The sequence below is a fragment of the Netta rufina genome (genome assembly GCF_964035555.1).
Source record: "Netta rufina genome assembly, chromosome: 1".
Lineage (NCBI taxonomy): Eukaryota > Metazoa > Chordata > Aves > Anseriformes > Anatidae > Netta > Netta rufina.
Genome location: NC_140123.1, coordinates 26,885,318 through 26,905,516, shown reverse-complemented (window position 1 = coordinate 26,905,516; position 20,199 = coordinate 26,885,318). Strand labels below are relative to the sequence as shown.

Below are 20,199 nucleotides of genomic sequence, written 5' to 3'. Positions count from 1 at the left end.
TTTAGAATACCTCTTGGCAAGAAGCAGACATCAACATCTCAGCCTTTTTATGTTAGTTTGTGGGAAAATACTGGCCTTGTCATCTATTTATAGGAGACCCTTTAGGCTGTGAAGCTAACGAGATTTCAGAAGATACAAAAGTACTTTGGAAATTAGGATTATAGATGTATTTGCTTCTTTAAAAATATACCTTAAAATTTTTAACATTCCAGTATTTTTAATATTGAAGATTCCACACTGAGAAACCTGTCCAGTTCTGTGATATTTTTTATGCATTTTCTCATAAACTATTTTTAATTGTAAATATTTTCATTTTCTTCCAATTAATAAAAACGCGTTCCACAGGCTGCTGACTTTCTTCAGTGCTTGCTGTTTTCCACTGCATGGAGGTAAATCAGCTAGAGGAACTCTGACTTAAATTTTTATATAGGACAATCACTTCTTTGTTCTGATATAATTTCATGCTAATTTGGGATATATACAATATTGCCAGCATTTCGAAATACTGCACATTGAGAAGGCATAAAGCAAGAATACATTTTACTCTTTTCTGTTTTAATGATGTCCTCCTGAGTAACAGAGCCTTTTGTGTCCTCCAAATTGGGTCCACAGACAAACATTTCATTACCTGAAGTCACAAACTTGTTCTGCTAGTGAAAAAAGTTTGTTACAAACACAGACTAAAGTATGAAATGTGAAAATATGTCTGTATCATAAAAACACATATTTCTAAACACTTCTAAATGAATAAAAGAATAACTTGTTGTATTATTCTTATTTCATTATATGTTTTATGATTTAAACATTACATTTTTATATTTATAATCAACTAAATACTTAAAATCTAAATTACTAAAATACTTTCAAAAATTCAATCCAAAAAAACAAAATTATTTCCAGGGAAGAAGCACTCTGAAGAACTAATTAGAATAACATGCTGTGGTCAGCTTCAGTTTCATATTGATTAACCAGTCTTGCTTACATGATCCTCTTCTGATATTGAAGCCAACAGAAATTTTCATGTTTCAAATCAAAGAAGGAAGGACTAGGTCTTGGATTTTTAGTTCATAAGTAATTAAGAAGACTAAAACTGAACTTACTTATAAAAGAGGTTTCTCCCAGGTAACCTCTCCGTTTAAGAACAACATCAAGATATTTGGAATCTTCATTTACCAAATAATATGCCTTTTCTAAGGAGATCCATGCCCAGTTTAGACGAAAATGTTGATTCCTCAGCTTATTGCCTCCTGCAAAATAAAAGACATACTTATTCATTTTCCTATTTGCTAAAGAGTACTTTGCCTTTTGACGTTAATGAAACCTGTATCCTGGGAAAATATGTATTCTGGGTAAAATCTTAGCTGAACATTAACATTCCAGCATAGGTTTGAAGCAAAGAAATAACAAATAAACAACTCAATTGTGATAAATTTGGTGCATGTAGAATACGTTTACCTTAAATGTATACAGCCTAGTCCCATTCATTCCAAGGTATGCTGTTTTTTTTTCCTCCAAGGGAAATGAACAAGAATTCATTAAATTGTATTTAGAATACCTTTTTCATAAAGTACAAAAACTGTGGATGATACAAGCTTCTGCAGAACCATATTTGCATTTCCAAATGACAAACTCAATGGACATTGCATGGAACTTCCTTGATATGATAGGACTGCCAGAAGCACTGGAAGGTCCTTGTTATCCTGAGAGACTAGAAATGGCACCTACCATCTGCCTGCCTTTACCCATATAGCCAGCTTTCCAAATTCAGTACTTTATTCACTAAATCTAACAATTTTCGGTCTTCCTGGTTTAGAACATATGTATGAGCACTGTGTGATTTAGGAAAAGCTTTCACACTGAAATAAGAAATGGTTTCAATAAAATTAAGTATCTCTGATACACGCCACAGTTTATAGCTATACTGATGCTCTCCTTAGCTTACAAGCTTGTAACTGTTGGGTTAAACATACCAGTATGATTGCCTGTGTCACCTAAGGAGATTTAGGGAGACATAAATGCTTATTGGCATTCTTTTAAACTATTTTGTAATGAGCTTACCTTAGAGGTACCATGAGTACCCCAAACTGTGTAAGCTGCTGAAATGTGTTTTGAGAGATAAGCTTTCAACAGACCAAAAGATGTCCTCACCAGCTTTCACGCAGGCACAGCAGCAGTACCACACTCCAGGAAAGAAAGCAGACCCCAGAGATCCCTTCCAAGGCCTCTAACATAGCAATTGCACAACAGCTTCCCTGAGATCATGCTGAACATGGATAGAGTGTCTGAGTTTCTGTGCACTCAGACACTGAGAATTGAAAGCCCTGTATAGTAAGTAGAACATTCAGCTAGGGGACCTAAATGGCTACTGCAGACCAAGTCAGCATCTCTGGGTGGTACTTGTTGGTGTCCATGGCATCATCTTTAAGCTAAAGACCATACTTCTCTTACAATAATATAAAGAACTTTCACAGTCCTTCTCTAACAAAAATGGCCAGATCAGCAAAAGTAGGCTCTATTTTTGAAGTCAAAGCAATACCAGAATTCAAGAAGCATCACTCAGAGTTTTAGAGGGGATGATTTCAAAGCCATTTAACTCCAGCTGCAAAACACTAAGCACCAGCCTCCAATATGAGCATGTCTCAGCCTAATTTCTCATTTCCAGCAAAAACTAAGCTGATGTGTCTACAATTAATAGGATTTGCACAACTGTGAACCCAATAGGAAGTGGTCACTGAAATGGCAGACTATATGAGGCTTATGTTAGTCTAAAAAAACAATCCAGAAGAAACAACTGTACACAAATGGCACTTTAAAGCCCAGCTGAAAATGCTGCATTTCTTTTCAGCTGGAAAGATAAGAGCTGAAAAGAACTAGCAGCTATTTCACTGTCTGTAAACTAAGCATTTGTGCAACAGACTGAATATATCAAAATAGATTAACACATTTCTGATAAAATACAGCGTAGCTTTACTTTGTCATGTACAGTTTACCTCCATCTGTTCACTAATTTTCCACAGTAAAAAGGCATCTATTGTCGGCGCAGGGATTCTGGGTGTCACAGATTAAAAAGCAGGACAAATCAAGTTCCGTATATCATCCTATAGGATATGTTTGGAATTACTCAGGGGAATCCTGTAACTTCCACTGCAAGACTAAAACAACCTGTTGAGCTCAGTGAAGACAGATGCTCACGCAGCAACTATCTTCTGGGAATGTTGGCTGGTGTGAGGAGCTGTAGTCTGATCTCCTTCCCACAAGGTGCTGCTACAGAACAAGATTAGCTCAGGTAACATCAGTCTCAAGCGTTCAAAGAAATCCCTTTAGAATTAAACACTTCTGTGCAAAAGCCAGGGAATAAAATATCTTCCTCTGAACAGCAGAGGCACATATCTATGTATTTCAGTTCACTCATGGCTTAACTATTGGAGGAAGAGACACAGGCTGGTTCTCCCCTTCCAGTTTCTTCCAGCCTGTTCCTTTGAGCAAACAGGCAACCCTTCATTTGCTTCCACTCTACTTCAAAGCTATGCTTCCATATTTCTATAGTCACCTGTCTGCTAGAAAACAAACCACAACACAACATGACACAATGCAACACAACACAGCTAACCATGTAACCTCTCTAACATAAAAACAATGGTACTACATAAATGAAAGGAGGGAACTGGTCATGAAAGTGACTCCTTGCCCTTCCAGTCTTTTCATCTCAGCTGTTACAAAGGGAAAGCCACAAATGCACATACCAAAACTGCAATAAGTAATCAAGAACTGTAATGAGCATCATTATAAATCCAGTAACTATAGCGCTAGCTAAACACAGCAAGTGTCTTCCCATTAGTTTATTGGGACAAATTGAAGAGAATATGTTTTGTTAGAAAAACTGCCTAAGCGTGCCACCTTTGAACACTCTGGCCAATTTAAACATAATTTGACAGAGGCATAAAAATTTCCAAGATATAAAAGAAATTATAAGATATCAGATTGCATATGCCATCTTTATTTGGTTCCCTATTAAATCAAATTAAATCTATCCTATTTTTAACCATAATATTTCTATAGGCAAGTGAATTTTGCGTTGCTCACTAGCACTTTCCTTAGGCTCAATCAAATGTTTATCTGCTAGGCAAATAATTAAGGTACTATGCATCAGTGACAGCTTTGGTTTTGTTCTTCTTCCAGGTAAGTGCTTGTACTACAAATACATCAGAAATTTGGAGAGGAAAACCATTACCAGAGCACTTTTAAAACTAAACAAAAGGAATGAGGGCCAAGTTACAGGGAGATAAATTTAAAATAACTTTGCTTTGTATCAGTGAGATGTGTTGGCAGAATGTTGCTATAGTGATGCATGAAAGCCAATTTCTTGAATTTTGCTGGGGATCAGAGTGCAGCAGTGCTAAAAGAGAAGATGCTAACTTGAATAGATAGGATGTTGTGCAGGGAGGCATTCATGGGAATGGAGGTGGCAGGAGTTGAGACACAATCAAAGCTTTGTAAAGAAGCTAAATATCTTGAGCAAGGTAGGCCACACAGTGACTTCATGACTGACTGAGGCTGATGAGGAACACCTTCCTCTGAAAAGCTGTGCCTAAATATGACACGTCAAAGAAAGATGCAACCTAGAATGGGTCTTTGTCACCAAATTGGTCAGCTGTCAGAAAACAATGTTACATTATTTTTGCAAAGTTCATCAAACTATAAATTTCTAGAAAGATCAAGTCATCTGGATCTTCAGTTTCTGTTACTGACCATGAATAAAAGAGGAAGGGGAAGAGAGCTTGGTCAGCACAATTGGTTAAAGGGAAAAATATTAAAATGAATATTCACATTTAAGCATTTACCTTTCCACCTGTTCTGTTCAGATATCTTTAAAAAGATATAAAACCTCTATGTGAAATACAAATTAGATTGTCAGAACCTTCCATCATGATGCAGAGAGCTCTGAGAAGGAAAGAATCACTTCCAGTTCTCTCAGCAGACCACTGGGCTCCATGAAAACAGTATATAAAAAAAAATAAAAATCTGCATTAAATCCTGTCTCTTCAGCACTGGTGGCCTGATGGGGCATTCCATAAAGAAGGCCTGATTGTGGCTTTGCTCTCCCTAGGAGCTACCCCAGAGCCATAATCCAGCAACAAAAGCATACAGCTACACCACAGGTTTCGCTTATTGACACAAATAGAAATTGATGTATCTTGATATAGATACTGGCTTCCCTGCATTGTAGCCGTGGTGTAATCAGGCATAGATGAATCAACTAAAGAGTGCCTGACCCGTGTAAGTGTAGCCACACAGACTCACTGTGTCCACAAGATAGGAGTCTGAACAAACACAGCTGACTTGTACTTGTAGAACTTTATGGTACAACATATCTACTCTCTTTAGTCATTAGGGGAGGTTGTTTATTGGAAAAAAAAAAAAAAAAACAAACAAACAAACAAAAAAACCAACTTCTATAAATTCTTCCAGGACACAGAACATGAATCAATCACAAGAAAGACAGGAAGAAAAAGACAAAATGAAGAAAATCAGTCAGAAAACATAGAAGGAGCAATAAATTATAAAATAGTCATCATTATCTTCACAATCTGACTAGTAAAGCAAGCACCAAGAAAGGAGTGTACCTTTAAAATTTTTAACTCTTGGTCTTTCCTTGTTTCTCTCCTTATCTATCTTCCTGAACAGACCGCAATAGGAGGTTAATAAAGGAGAACCAGACCAGCAGTGAAACATTAACAGCCTGCCTACAGTTCAGGAATCATTGTACGGCATAACTAGAACAACAGTAAGACATTTTAACAAGTCATGTTTCCTCTCTCTCCGTCCAGGTCTCTCCAGTTCCTGCTACTGTTTGGTGATTTGTTTCCATGCCTGCAAGAGCTGCAGTCTTTCTTCCTTGGTTCAAAACATTTGACTCTGCTGGGTGTCCCATTCAGACAGGGTTACTGAATTTGGCACTATGCTATCCCTTCTCCGTCCTATGGATCTCCTCATTGCAGCAGGTAAAAAAAAAAAAAAAAAAAAAAATCAGATAAAAGAAAACCACCCCTGAACTCAAGTTCAACCTGTAGGGAAAACAAAGCCATAGAGGCAAAGGAAAGAAAACATAATCTTCCATCTTTAGACATCTGTTCCATTTTTTTTATCCTCTGATAAAAAATCTTTCTTCTGTGCCAAGAGAGAGCCTCTTTCTTCTGTGCCAAGTCAACTTATTTAATATATACCAGGATAAAGTTACTTCAACAGTTTTATTAGAAGGAAAATCTGATATGAAACACAGAAATCTTTGTCCCCAACATCACGATTCCCTGTTTATCCATGAAGCTCCCTGTCTCCAACCTTAGCACTTCCCAGTTTTTTTTATCCCCACACTATTTGGTATTCATGATTCATGGTTTGTATAAACTTTTTTTTTTTTTTTTTTTTTTTCTCTCTCCAGATTACAGAAGGAACATATAATCTTAGGTATCTTAGGTGATTCTACTCCTGACGAATATACTCAGAAAAAAGATTGAGAAGATATGAATGCTCAGATCAAGACACGTTGTTTCAACAACTCTGATTTGCCACACTGAGTTATAGTCCCAGTACATTACAGCTCCAGGTTAAGAAGGCAGAGGTCTCAAGTAAACCTTTTGTCTGCCAAGCTTCAAAAAGAACAATTAAAAATAGCTAATAAATGTTCTTTGTTCAATCTATCAGGGCAGCACATCATATGCTATTCTCTCTGCTATGAAGGATCATCTGTAAATATCTTGTAAAACTGCCTTAATTTCATATAGAAAAAATATTTACAGAAGTGAAACACATAAGTACACCCAGCACTTAAAACACATCATTAGAATGTTTTGAATTGAATTCAACAATATATAAGCTAATCTAATGATTGTATCCTATTACAAACCCATTGAAATGCTCCATCTTTATAAGTCTTTCTCAAATGTAATACAAGTGACTCCAATCACTAAAAAAAATGCTGAACTCTGCACCCTTCTGCACTCTGTCTGCCACTGTAACTGAATATATTTGCAGAACAACCAAAACCAACCCCCCAAAACTAGCCCCAAGTGATTAGGGACTAAAACAATGCTTTCTCTGACTTCCCATGAGAAAACACACACTTCCCAGCATTATGGACTTGGCTTGCCTGGAGTGTAATTGCTGGTATCCAATGAGCTGCAGACAGTTTCCGTCTTTCAGTAGCTTCTGTAACTCTTTTTTTTTTGCTTCTGTTTTATGTCTACCCCCAAGTAACGAGATGGAATGGGTGCATTTGTCACGGCTCAGACTAAGAAAATGCTTGAAGTCACGTTTCAGAAAAAAATATTTGAAGGATACTGTACAGTGACTTTGTTAAAAAAAAAAAAAAAGAGAGAGAGAAGGGGAGGCCATAGAAGAGACCTGAATGTGAAAGCTAACTAGTGCATATTAAATTTTGACCCTAGTAAAATTCAACTAAGCGTAACTAAGGACGTCTCCAAGCACAGTCTGAGATTCATGCCAGGTTAATTTAAGGAATTCTCAGTTCAAGGCTATGCACAGTTCTTCTGCAGCAGATTGACCAGATTCTGATTAAGAGATTAATCAGAGTTTCTTTTAGAGAAACTGTAGAAGCAAATGTGTACTGGGTCTTCATAGCTTTAAATTAATTTCAGTTTAAATCAGGTCTATATAAATTAGTTCACTAAAAGCCAGGAAAACTTTAACTCTATTGGCTATACCGAGAGGCTGTGAAATTTTGAAGAAGGCAAAAACAAAGCAGATTAAGAGAAGCCCAGTTTGAATCATCAAAGACAGATACAGGAGCATCACATGCAGTTGAAAGGCTTTAAGGATATTAGGTGGTTAGCTTTGTAACTGAATTCCAGGGAATTCAAAAGATCCACTTTTTGGTTTGTGATTTTGTGCTGTAAATAGGAGACTAGCTCTGTGAAACGCTGACTGCTTCCCTTTTCTATGGTTCCAATTGTGTAAATTCATGAATTCAGTGTACAACCAAAATGTGTACAACCAAGATGACAAATAGGTGACACCTTTTACCCTAAAAAGTTCAAGCTACCCTAAAAGTTCTTAGAAAGACTGAACAAAGTACAACTGGAGAAAAAAATATTCAAATTATTCCTCTTCTCCCTGAAAATACAAATCCATCAAAATCAAAGGTGTTTTTTTTTTTCTTTTTTTTTCTTTTTTCCACAAAAAGATGGCCTTTCATTAATCTCTTTACTGAAAATATTGGTAGAGAATTAATGTTGAATTTTTGTCTTTTTCTATAGTCTACCTTAAGTCTTTAAGGTGTATAGTTCAGTCCACCCACAGGCTGGGTGGCTTGAGAGCAGCTCTGAGGAGAAAGACTTGGAGGGTATTGGTTGACAAGAAGCTCAACATGAGCTGGCAATGTGAGCTTTCAGACTAGAAAGCCAACTGTTGTTGCAGGAAGCACGGCCAAAAGCACGACAGACACCAGTAGAGTCAGATCATGCTCCATTTTATTGCCCGAATAGCCTAATTTTTATAGAGAACTTAACAGGGGTGGACAGTGTTTCACACAAGATTATTGGTCAAAAGCACTCAGACAAACAGCTACAAGAAAACAACCCCACCTGCAAGAAAACAACCCCCTTGTGATTAGCAGTCACATAGACCTTGTCCTTGAGGCCAGCTACTGGTAACAATATTTTCCTGAATTCCTCAATTGGGTGATGTGGGAACACTGTCATGGGAACTTCTCATAGTTGCCCTGGTAGCTTGGTTTGCTCAGCTACAGCAAGCCATGGGATTTTTGCTGTTTCAAGAAATCCCTCAACAAACTGTATCCTTGGTTGAATCAAAAGAAGCAAGGCCAGCAGGTCAAGGGAGGTGATTCTTTCCCTCTACTCTCATGAGATCCCAACTGGAGTCCTGCATTCAGTCCTGGGGACCCCAGCACAAGAAGGACTCAGACCTTAACAAGTCCAGAGGAGGGTCATGAGGATGGTCAGAGGGTTGGAGGCCATCTCACAGATTTCTCCTATGAAGATAGTCTGAGAGATATGGGGTTATTCAACCTGGAGAAGGTTCCAGGGTAAGACCATATAGTGGCCTTCCAGTAACCAAAGGGGGCTTACAAGAAAGCTGGAGATGGTCTCCAGTAATAGGACAAGGAGTAATGGTTTTAAACTAACAAAGGGTAGATTTAGATTAGGCATTAGGAAGATTTTTACCCTGAGGGTGGTGAGGCACTGGAACAGACTGCCAGGGAAGCTGTGGATGCCCCATCCTGAAAGTGTTCAAGGCAAGTTGCATGAGGCTATGGGTGGCCTGCTCTAGAGGAAGGTGTCCTTGCCCATTGCAGGGGATTTGAAACTAGATGATCTTTAAGGTCCCTTCTAACCCAAACCATTCTATGATTCTATAAAATATCTCAAAACATTTTCACAGGATACAAACATTTCTTATCGCTCTAGTCAAAGTCTTAGCAACTCATGAGTTTTTTATTGCTGGAGACACAGAGTAGGATTCACAGAATCACTTTAGCTAATACTTTCTCCCACAAGTCACCGTCTAGAATTTGATTTATCTCATTTTAAAGTAGACATTTAAAATATATCACATGCAGACTAGATTTTACTCTAAGAAAGCACTGAGTATTCACAAAAGAATGTATATGTAACACTAGATCTATGTATATATGTGCAATAAAATAACTTTAAGATATAGCAGCATTCACAGTGCAGCCAGACAGGTTACTAGGATGACAAAGGCCAAAAGGTCTGATCTAAATCCCATTGATAAAATGGAAAGATCATCATACAGTTCTTATGTAAAGATTGCTTTAGCAGCTGAAGTACCAGAAGTATCAGTTCCACATAAAGTATATTCACTAATTAATACAAGACTGTTCTCAACACAAATCAGAATTCCCAATGTTTTCATTCTAGAAACACTTTCTGTCACTGAATGTCAACATGAGTGAGGCATTCATCACAGAATCTTCTCAACACAACTTGTAATCAGGCCCTAACCTCAGCCTGCATGCAAAAATCCCCACAGCCTGCACTGACAAAACAAAACAAAACAAAGCAAAGCAAAGCAAAGCAAAGCAAACTGCATAGGGTATCTAAAAATGGTGAACATGAACATGCTATGGGATTAAGGTACACTACAAAAATAACCTGAAGCTATGCTGCATGTACCTGATCTTGGCCAATATTTGACATCGAGCAGTTCCTGACAGGCTGGTGTTTGGAAGGAAGACCTTTAAAAAACACCGGGTGTTGCAGGCTCATGCCAAAACTCCTATTATACTGTACTTATCACACAGCAGAAAGTGAAACAGAAGAAAAGTCTTATTTTGCTCTGTCAACATTTCTAGGATGATGAACAGGGGAAAAAAAAAAAAAAAAGGAAAAAATTGCATCCTCAGGAACAGCAGGTACATCTGATGCAATCAGATGGATTATGATCTGGAAAGAGCTGACCCACTCCACTGAAAATAAAGAGAGAATATTCAACCAATCATCCTAGCTGGCTAACTTTCAGATGCCTAATGTCTGACGATGTGATTTTCATAGGTGAATGAAGAGGAGTTCTAAAAAAGGTCAGGATACAACTATTCCTGAATTATAATTGTAATTAATAAGTAAACTTGATATAATAATAATAATTAATTGTAATTAATCAGTAAACTTGAAAATTCAAACACTTTGAAATTCGACTTTGGATTATTTAAAAATAACAACTCCCCAAAATCTATTTGGTTAAAAGAATTACTCTCTTACTAAACAATTATTCTTGTGTTTTCATTAAACTAATTAGCGTTTTGTATAGTCGTAAACAAAATCACATCAGGAAAAGAATTTAAACTTCCTTGTGACTAGTAACAGAAAAAAATACAAACATACCACTGAAGCTGTCATGTCTATCATTAAACAATGTCCACATTACCTAAAGCAGAATATCTTTTTTTTCCTAAGGATCCCCACCCTGCACCCCCCTCTGAAGGAAAAAAAACACACCACCTGGATTAGTAAAGTTTCATGCACGCATGGCCTGCAGCAGTAAGTAAATTTATTAGATTTCTGGCAACACATTCTTAAAATAAACTTAATACTCTTCAGGTCTCTGCTCACTAATTCCTATTGTGGCGCCAGACAACTTCTCCCAAAAAGCAGACTCCAGCTGAATTGAAGCAAGGTTCACTTCATTGTATCACATTGTAATGGGTTTAGCTCCACTTGCTTATTTAATGTCCCATATAGGACTTCATGTTTGTACCTTTAAAGCAATGCCACACACACATTAGCTCATAGGAGAACTATTGCCATTAGAAGTCTAATCAGAGCAAGTGTTAAATTCAAGAGTCACAGGGTATCCTCAGCCTCAGACCTGAAACTAATTAATATCAGCAAAGTGTCCTGTAAGACTTATACTTAAGAAAAAATATTAGATAATAACATTATTTTAAGAATTTCCTGTATGTATAGAAAAAGACTCTACCAATTTCCCTTCCTTTAAAACATAATTTAATTTAAACCCCACTACTGCAAAGTCCTTTACATGTGTCTAATACTTAAGTGCTTGTGAAGTCATTTCCTTGCTTAAAGCTAGGGTAGGTGACTGGGTGCCATCTGAAACTGAGGCCTTTAATTTGTCATAATGACTTTGAAATTGGTACGTGTGTCAAATTAACTGTCAAATTTCTCTTGAAGAAGTAGTTTAACTTTTTAACTCCAATGAATGCTGTCTTTGCAGAGATTTCCTCTCAATTTCAGATGAAAATTGTTGTTGTTATTTGCAAAACCTACTCTAAATAAAATGCAACAGCTTTCCTGTTTTATCAGCTGGGTTTTTCTTCTGTAACTGACTGAGCAGCTATAGGAAAAGTCCCTGTCCAAGTGATTGAACTTTTTTTTTTTTTTTTTTTTTTTTAATTAAGTCTTCACTTTCACAGATTTGAATTTTGTTTCCTTTTCTGTTCTGGCAGGGCAACAAATAAAATGCCCGACTGACTGGAGGAGAACAAATGTCAGGTGGGTTCATTCACTTTTAATTCATTTCAGAGTCATTGCACCAGGCAATCTCAAATACTTTTAATATTATTTGACCAGAGAAACTCCTTTGTGGTACCTTTGATCCTTTTTAAGCTGTGCCAACCCTATATCCTTTGGCAGGTGATTTAGTCCTGCTCAGGAACAGCAGAGTAAAAAACTGAAAACATACAAAATAAAAACCAACCATTGTTGATACAGACAAAGACAAAAAATGTATTGTAACTTTGCCTTTAGACAAGTCTTGTAAAGAGGTATTCAAAGATATTAGTGCTACTGAGGAAGGAAATATGTTTGCATTAATATATATATTTATATTATGATGGGTTTTTCAGTGTTACTAGAGGAATATACTACAAAACACGGCAGCATATTCCTAAGGCAGTGATTATATTCCTATATTTTTACTTTGTATCAAATGGTCCTAATGCCACAGTCACAGTGAGTATGACAAGATGAGAAAAAAAGAAAACATGGGAGAAGCCAAAAATTCCTTCAAAGAAGATTAAAGTGAAGATGTAAGAAATCTGTTTAAATATGAAAATTAAGTACAGGAGGGAAATTACTTCAGAACTGAAAAGCAGAATCAAAACTCCAGAACAGTATGACCTCTCTGAGTCTCCCAATGGAGCAGCCCAGACTCAGCTGAAACACAGCAGAGCGGCAGGGCACAGAAGTGACTGTGAAATGATGACAACTCAACCTTGATAGGACATGCTTCCAATACATGCTTTCTCTTTGTTTTTCCCTGCATATGCATGTTATCTTTACTCATGTTTTAAGGTAAGTACTTAAATTAAATTAAAATGATCTGTAGAAAACTGTATCTTAAAAATAATATTTAATTTATGGTGTTACTAAAATAGTTTTATTTTCAGTACAGTTTTAGGAACTGATTTATATATTGTTCTTTTACTCAGCTTGAAAATAGACGATAGATTTAGATATTATTCTTTCTTAATATACTACTAGAATACTGAAATGTCTTGATAAATTTACTTAAAAAATCCTATTTATAGGAGGTTTTGTAAGTTTGTTTTACAAAATCACATGCTGACCTTCAAATACCAAGGTATGTTTTTTTATGTGCCAAGTTGAAATATATTTGGCATCACTCAGCCTGTTGGAAAATCCTTGATCAAGATTTCCATGACCATTCTCTCTCATGTATTCAGAAATTAAAATCCTTCAGCTTTTCTCCAAAGGCAAGGGAGGAAACGTTTTTGTCAATTCCAAGTCCACATCCCACTGAAACTGCTGGCTATCGCACACAGATATGAGTACCTCTGGGATCAAGTTTACATTTTTTTGACTTAGATTTTATACTGAGGTGTGGGGAGGGGTGACCACAGTGGTTTTAACATGGCAACTAGCAGAAACATTTCTCAGATTTGAAGATGATGCTTCTCACCTTTTCTTGAAAAGGAGCTGCACAGCACTTACCTGTCAGCATATGACCTCCGGCTCCCGTGTGTCACCGGTGTGGGTGACAACATCGCTGACATGTGAACCAGAGCAGTTCCCCAGGCTGGAGCACTGCTGGGGGCACTTGCGATGTCACTGGGAAAAATCCTCTAGCCCCAGCTGCAGAAACAGAGGCAGCAGCAATTCAAAGTATGTTGATGAGGCAGTGCTGAGCTATCATCACCTCTATCCTCCTTTTGGCTGAGGGCGTTAAACTTGTTATTGCTAAATGATTTCATGGCCACTCAAAATTTTACTTTCTTTCCCCCAAGAAATACACAGTGCCCCAGTGACCTAGTAGGATCCCCACTAGCTGTAACATGCAGGGGACTGGACTGCACAGGGAGGCTCACTATGCCAGGAAGTCCCAGGATGGGTAAGGCTGTGAAGAACAGAGGGTGCAACAAAGACAAGGCAGAGATGACGGGATGACAAAGATCACCAGTTGCTCAGTGAGATTAAAAGACATCCCCGACTGAATCAGTCTGGGCAGCCCTCCTGCCAGATAATTATAGATGGCTACTGAAATCCTTCTAACTTGTAATTGCTTGGAGCTACCCATGAAAGCCTCATTGTTTAGGCAGATGGGCCCTCCCCTGATGTCTTGCAAGGTTACTTTTCTCTCTTCTTCTCTCGAATATAGAGGAAAATTAAGGACTTAGGAGGACTGATTAATGAAAGAACATAAGTTAGATGATAAATTTTATTGAGTGGATTTCTTACTCTGTTCTACAGCACTGAACAGGCGTGGTTATCAATTGATTTAATAGAAGATGAGATGGCAGAAGTATTCATCTTTGCAGAGGTAATTATACAATATATAAAATGGCACTGATTGTTGGCACTCTTTGACACCTCTGGGAAGTTGTACATCTGAGCTTGCCTATGAAAAGTGTGTGACCAGTTGGTCAGGCTGAAAGCAATTCACTGCTGATCCCCCTGTGCAAAACAGAAATGGACTCCACATAAATGGACACATACTAAAGGAAGACATGGAAGTGACTCCTTATCTGTTCAGAGATAAATCTGAAAAGTTATGTTGTACATAATAATGTTTCAATCATTCTAATATTTGCACATGCAACTTTAGTCATATTAATGCCCATACCCTTGCTAAATTACATCCTCAAGTTGCTATCTGTCAAAGGCTTTTCTGTGCTAGGAAAACTTTCCTGCTTTAGCCCTTTCAAAGAAGCAAAATGGCCTACTGGTCAGTCTCATCTTGCCATGTGGAAGGCTGCATCCTATCCCTAAGCTTTCCGAAGAAGTGCCTATCAAGCTAGTTACTTAAGAAAACCATTTGTCCACCTCAGTCTCAGCCTCCTACCTTTTCAAAGAAGGAAAAATAATACTAAATTTATTTGTAAAGTCTATCTAATAAAAATGATATCAAATCTCAATACATAAAATCTGACCATTATCTTTAAACTGCAACTCCATCCTGCTTTCTTCCCTGAACTAGTAAGTGCAGTTGTATCAGCTGCTTATCAGTTCAGGTTATTGACAGAAATAGTTCCACCTATTCTTGTATAACCATTTCTCTCTTAATTATTCCAGTTATTCTTTAGGTATCTTTCATATCAGAAGAGAAGGGAATATAAGTAAAGAAACCACACTGCATCTCACCTTATTTTTAAGCTTCTCTAGTCCAAACTCATAATCTTCTCCAGCAAGTTTCACCCCAGCAATGATCTGGGATCTCTATTCCACTGTTTATCTATGTGGGAAATCTAACTGAAGGTTTCCTTTAACACTGTTCAACACCTACAGACAAGGAGGGGTGCTAGAAATATGTCAGACAAAATTCATTGCCATTTTTCGTGCTAGAGGGTGTGAAAAACCCACTTTTTTACCTCATATATTTTCACTGTCCTTCAGAGTGAATCTGAATTTTACTTTGCTCCATAATTCTGTGTCTTAGTGTCAATCTGATGGAACTGATTTAGACTTGATTTAAAATGCAGCCTCCTCAGTAGCTTTCAACATGATGCCAGAAGATTTTTTCAGAGCAGTAAATTACAATAAAATGTAGCACAAGGGTTGCAAGGGGAGAAAAAAAAAAAAAAAAGAAAGAAAGAAAAAAAAAAAAGAATATGTTTGAACAGGAATTAACCTAGAGGTTTCCAGTACCAGCTCAGTATCAAAAGAAAATAAGAAAGAGCAATTAAAATATTTTTTGGCAAATCCCTATTTGTTTACACCAAATCAAGTTTGATGGTAGAACATGCTCTTTCACCTAGTGTGCTAGCAAACACACTGTTTATAGTGTAAAAAAAACAACTGGTATTAACACAAGTCGTGCAAAACTTACTGTGATCTTCTATTCATGAGAAGTCTAGAATGTCCTCTAACATTTCATATTTATTATATTGGGCAAGAAATTTTTGTCTATGGTTGGAATACAAATCAACACTTATAACCATCTATTAAGTGATCAGTAACCAAGCATCCTGTGGAAATGTTGTAAAGAAACAAGAAAGAATCACAATGTAGCATGATGGAAAGAGAACTAAGTCTGATATGATGGCTAGATAACAAGAAACACACTTCAATGATGTTTTGAATGCTGTACCGTGAAAATTATCTAAAGACATTTTCATAATGTATGTACACAGACCTAAAGTATTTCTGATGTCAAAATTAATAGAAAAAAAAAAAAATGTGATCAGCTTTCCCCAAACAGTGTAAGATTACCAAACCAAAGTTAAAAAAATGTGGATATTTAAGTAAGCATCATGTATCAGTGAAAAAACACAAGTTGTAGGGAGCTGGGGGTTGGCCTCTTCTCACAGGTAACTAGTGATAGGACTAGAGGGAATGGCCTCAAGTTGCACCAGGTGAGATTTAGGTTGGAAATGAGGAGACATTTCTTCTCAGAAAGAGTGGTCAGGTGCTGGGATGGGTTGTCCAGGGAAACGTTGGCATCACTGTCCCTGGGGATGTTCAAGGAAAGGTTGGACGTGGTGCTTAGGGACACGGTTTAGTGGGTGACATTGATGATAGGGGGACAGTTGGACCAGATGATCTTGGAGATCTTTTCCAACCTTAACAATTCTATGATTCGATGATACATCTAAAAGGTTATATAACTCAGTTTTATAGCTTCAAGTACTCATAACATTTTTTCAGTGAAACACCTTGTATGAAATTTAAAGTCTAGATAGCAAGTATTGTGTATTATATACATTGAATTCAAAATGACCAACTTCTCAGAATGCGAAAAATATTATGTGCCCTGTTCTATCTCTTAAGAGCTGTGCCAAACATTCGATCCCTCTCTCCACCAAACACCATAAAAACACAACATCGTTGAGAGGCAGTGGGAAATCAATTGCCAGGGGATTATTTTGACTATTTTTCCTGTTGCTGTAGATTTTGAGCTTGTTTTTTGAGCATGTTTAGGAAAGTTTTATGTGAGTCAATACAAAACAAATTTTGACCTTTTAGAGTCAAGCAGAGTATTGGGATCAGTAAGAGAACAGTATGTGAAAACTTTCATTATCTCCCTAAGAAATAAATAGTCTGTCAAGCAAACAGCTTAGAAGTTTTTCAGAGATATGCCAAACAAGATAGAAATATTCTTATTGTAGTAAGCATAATATTTATATGCTTTAACCTTTGCCAGTGTATTATTAATAACAACAGATGAAAAATTATAAGCATTTATGGTCTTACTGAATATAATTTCTACAGCTCCTTCCATACTTAGGGCTTCAGCATAATATTTCAAACACCAGCCATGAACTCAGGTTCAGCTTTCATTTCTATGGTTTGAATCTGCCCAACAGGCTGTGTAAAGTGCAATTACCAGTAAACAATATGACTACTAATGTTAACACTGGTGGATGAAGGATGACCTTTATTGAACACAAAGAATATTATTAGTGCTAAAGAATACATTACACCTGATATGTACAAACGATTGACATGAAATTTTTTGACAACTCAGATTTACATTACCCATGTCAGCTTGGGAAAAATGTGGATTTCTTCCCAACATCTATGTATTCTGTATTTGTAACAAGACACATACATTTCACGTGATAAACTTAGGACAGCTTTCATTGTACAGTGTAAAATTTATAAAGAAAATTGAGATACCCTACTTTCACTGAATACTCTTTAATACAAGATCCAACAGACATGAGACATAAATATGTTCCTACACTGCAAGTTCCTTTCTTTCACTGTCTCCCTGTTTAAACATACATATAGAGAGAGTATCACAGAATGGTTCTCTCTCTCTCTCTCTCTCTATATATATATGTATATATCTTCAAAACAAGAATTATATATGTATATTTAACTCCCTATATACACGCAGAGACTTAGATAGGAATGGACATGCCTGAATGCTTAGGTTAAACAGTTGATTAAGTACAGTGTATTCACTCCATAGTCAAAATCAATCTAATTCTGTGTATATTATCGCAGCTTAGCTGAAACAAATGGATAAATAACTATTCATAAAGATGAAGATCTGGTCCATATTTTTGTGCTGTTCTGCCTCTGCCACCACAAAAAAAGAAAGGATATACAAATCTGTGCACAGTACCATACCCGCAGAAACTTATTTTTTTTTGGTGTTCACATTATGAATAAGAATTTATTTTTCATCATTGAAAAAAATGAAGATTTTATTCAGAACTGGTGGAATTTATGTAACAGGCTGAGGATTAATTCTGTTTTGCTGTCAGAAATTAACCAATAACATGATAATAGTTGTATTGTCAGTGACCATGTGTCCTGTGATGAACAAAATACAGAATCACAGAATCATCTAGGTTGGAAGAGACCTCCAAGGTCATTGAGTCCAACCTCTGACCTAAAATTAATAAGTCCTCCACTAAACAATATCACTGAGCTCTACATCTAAATGTATTTTAAAGACCTCCAGGGATGGCGACTCAACCACTTCCCTGGGTAGCCCATTCCAATGCCTAACAACCCTCTCGGTAAAGAAGTTCTTCCTAATATCCAATTTAAACCTCCTCTGGTGCAACTTTAGCCCATTCCCCCTCGCCCTGTCACCAGGCACGTGGGAGAACAGACCAACCCCCACCTCACTACAGCTTCCTTTAAGGTACCTGTAGAGTGCAATACAGTTGCCCCTCAGCCTCCTCTTTTCCATACTCCCTCAGCCACTCCTCCTAAGACTTGTTCTCTAGACCCCTCACCAGCTCGGGTGCCCTTCTCTGGACTCACTCTAGCACCTCAATGTCCTTCTTCTAGAGAGGGGTCCAAAACTGAATACAGCACTCAAAATGCTGGCTCATATTCAGCCAACTATCAACCTAAGATGGTGTTTCTGCCTGGTTTCGAACCAGGGACCTTTCGCGTGTTAGGCGAACGTGATAACCACTACACTACAGAAACAGCCAATCTACATTGTGGAAACTCCTGATGAATACTATAATATTATTATGGATAATAATATGGGTAATAAAAATATTTGACTTTATGAAGCACAGAAAAATCTCTACTGGTCCCTTCCCAACAGAGTAGTGTCAGACAATCTCCCCTACCTTCAGTAATGCGGTTTAGGTTGGTATAGCACACATAGCTGTTATCAATGTCAACTCCCTTTACTCCCACTTTCACTTGGAGAATGTTAAGCCTTTGGTCTGGAAGGAATTTAGCCCTTGCTGGTTTCATATGGTTTGACCCACTTGCTAGAATCATTAGGGAGATTGTGAAGAGCAATGTTCTGCTAAAAATGTGATGGCTATTAGGTGAATAATACCACAAGCAGGAACCTCTTTTGGGTACCTATGGAATTCCTTCACCCTTTCTCTCCACCAACCATATAGCTCACTCTTGTAAACTCAGTCCAAATCACTGCCCTGTTAGAAATTATCCAGGTTGTAGACCTGCTGGTTTCAGTAACTGCAGCTCCTCTTCTGTTCTTGCCAGCAGCAGCTGGAAGCTTTCTTCGACTTTCTCTCCAGGACTCCCTATGTAAGAAGACATTACTGCATTGAATTACACTCATGCTTTTGAAAAGCATTTGTGGGGATTTGTTTCACCTAACTTTGGACACTGTAGATATCTGTATCCTAAGATAGTTATCCTAAGCATCCATTATAGTCAGTAAAGGTCTAGTCACTGGATTAGGATTCTGTTGCCTAAAGATAGGTATTCAGGGCCACTTGAGATGCTTTAAGGTATCCGGGCCATCTGCACAGGACTGGCAAATGTAACACAGGATCGACAAGAAATCCATGCCCTTCTGCAGGGTTGGACAGAGGTCAGGCAGGTTGCCTGGAGCTCCTCAAACTGCACTCAGTGCTTTTGCTGGGACATGTTCAGAAACCTGCATTTAGACATCTAACTTTGGTTTTCTTCATTTTAGCATAAACTACCACACAATATATTTAAACTTTTTTTTTTTTTTTGATTAATTGTGCACTTGAAGCAATGTGCTAAATACCAAAATCTCAAAAAATATTACAAAATAAAAAGTATACTTTGTTTTTGTAGACCTCAATAGCTTGTGAAATATGTTAAAGGACCCACTTCTGAATGCTTCTCTAACTGTATACTATTTACTAAACAATTCAGCATCATGAGCCTTCCATTGTTTACCTACACATCAGAGAATAAACAGATCTGTATGAATGTGACAGAAGTGAAGAGACTGCATTCTCTGAGTAAGATGAATTTGAACAAGTTCTTTAGTTTTCTTTGTTCCTCTTGGTCACATTACAGT

The 20,199-nt window shown here is 37.3% G+C and overlaps 1 protein-coding gene across 1 annotated transcript in view; it reads right to left on the bottom strand.

The window, feature by feature from the left end:
* The window catches only part of FREM2 (FRAS1 related extracellular matrix 2), a gene marked incomplete at both ends in the record, with an annotated part of 121,607 nt that overhangs the window by 50,088 nt on the left and 51,320 nt on the right, over window positions 1-20,199 (bottom strand). Inside the window, one exon of the mRNA XM_084283665.1 lies at window positions 1,101-1,247. Within this exon, the coding sequence (XP_084139791.1) occupies window positions 1,101-1,247 (147 nt within the window). The remainder of the gene's footprint in view (window positions 1-1,100; window positions 1,248-20,199) is intronic.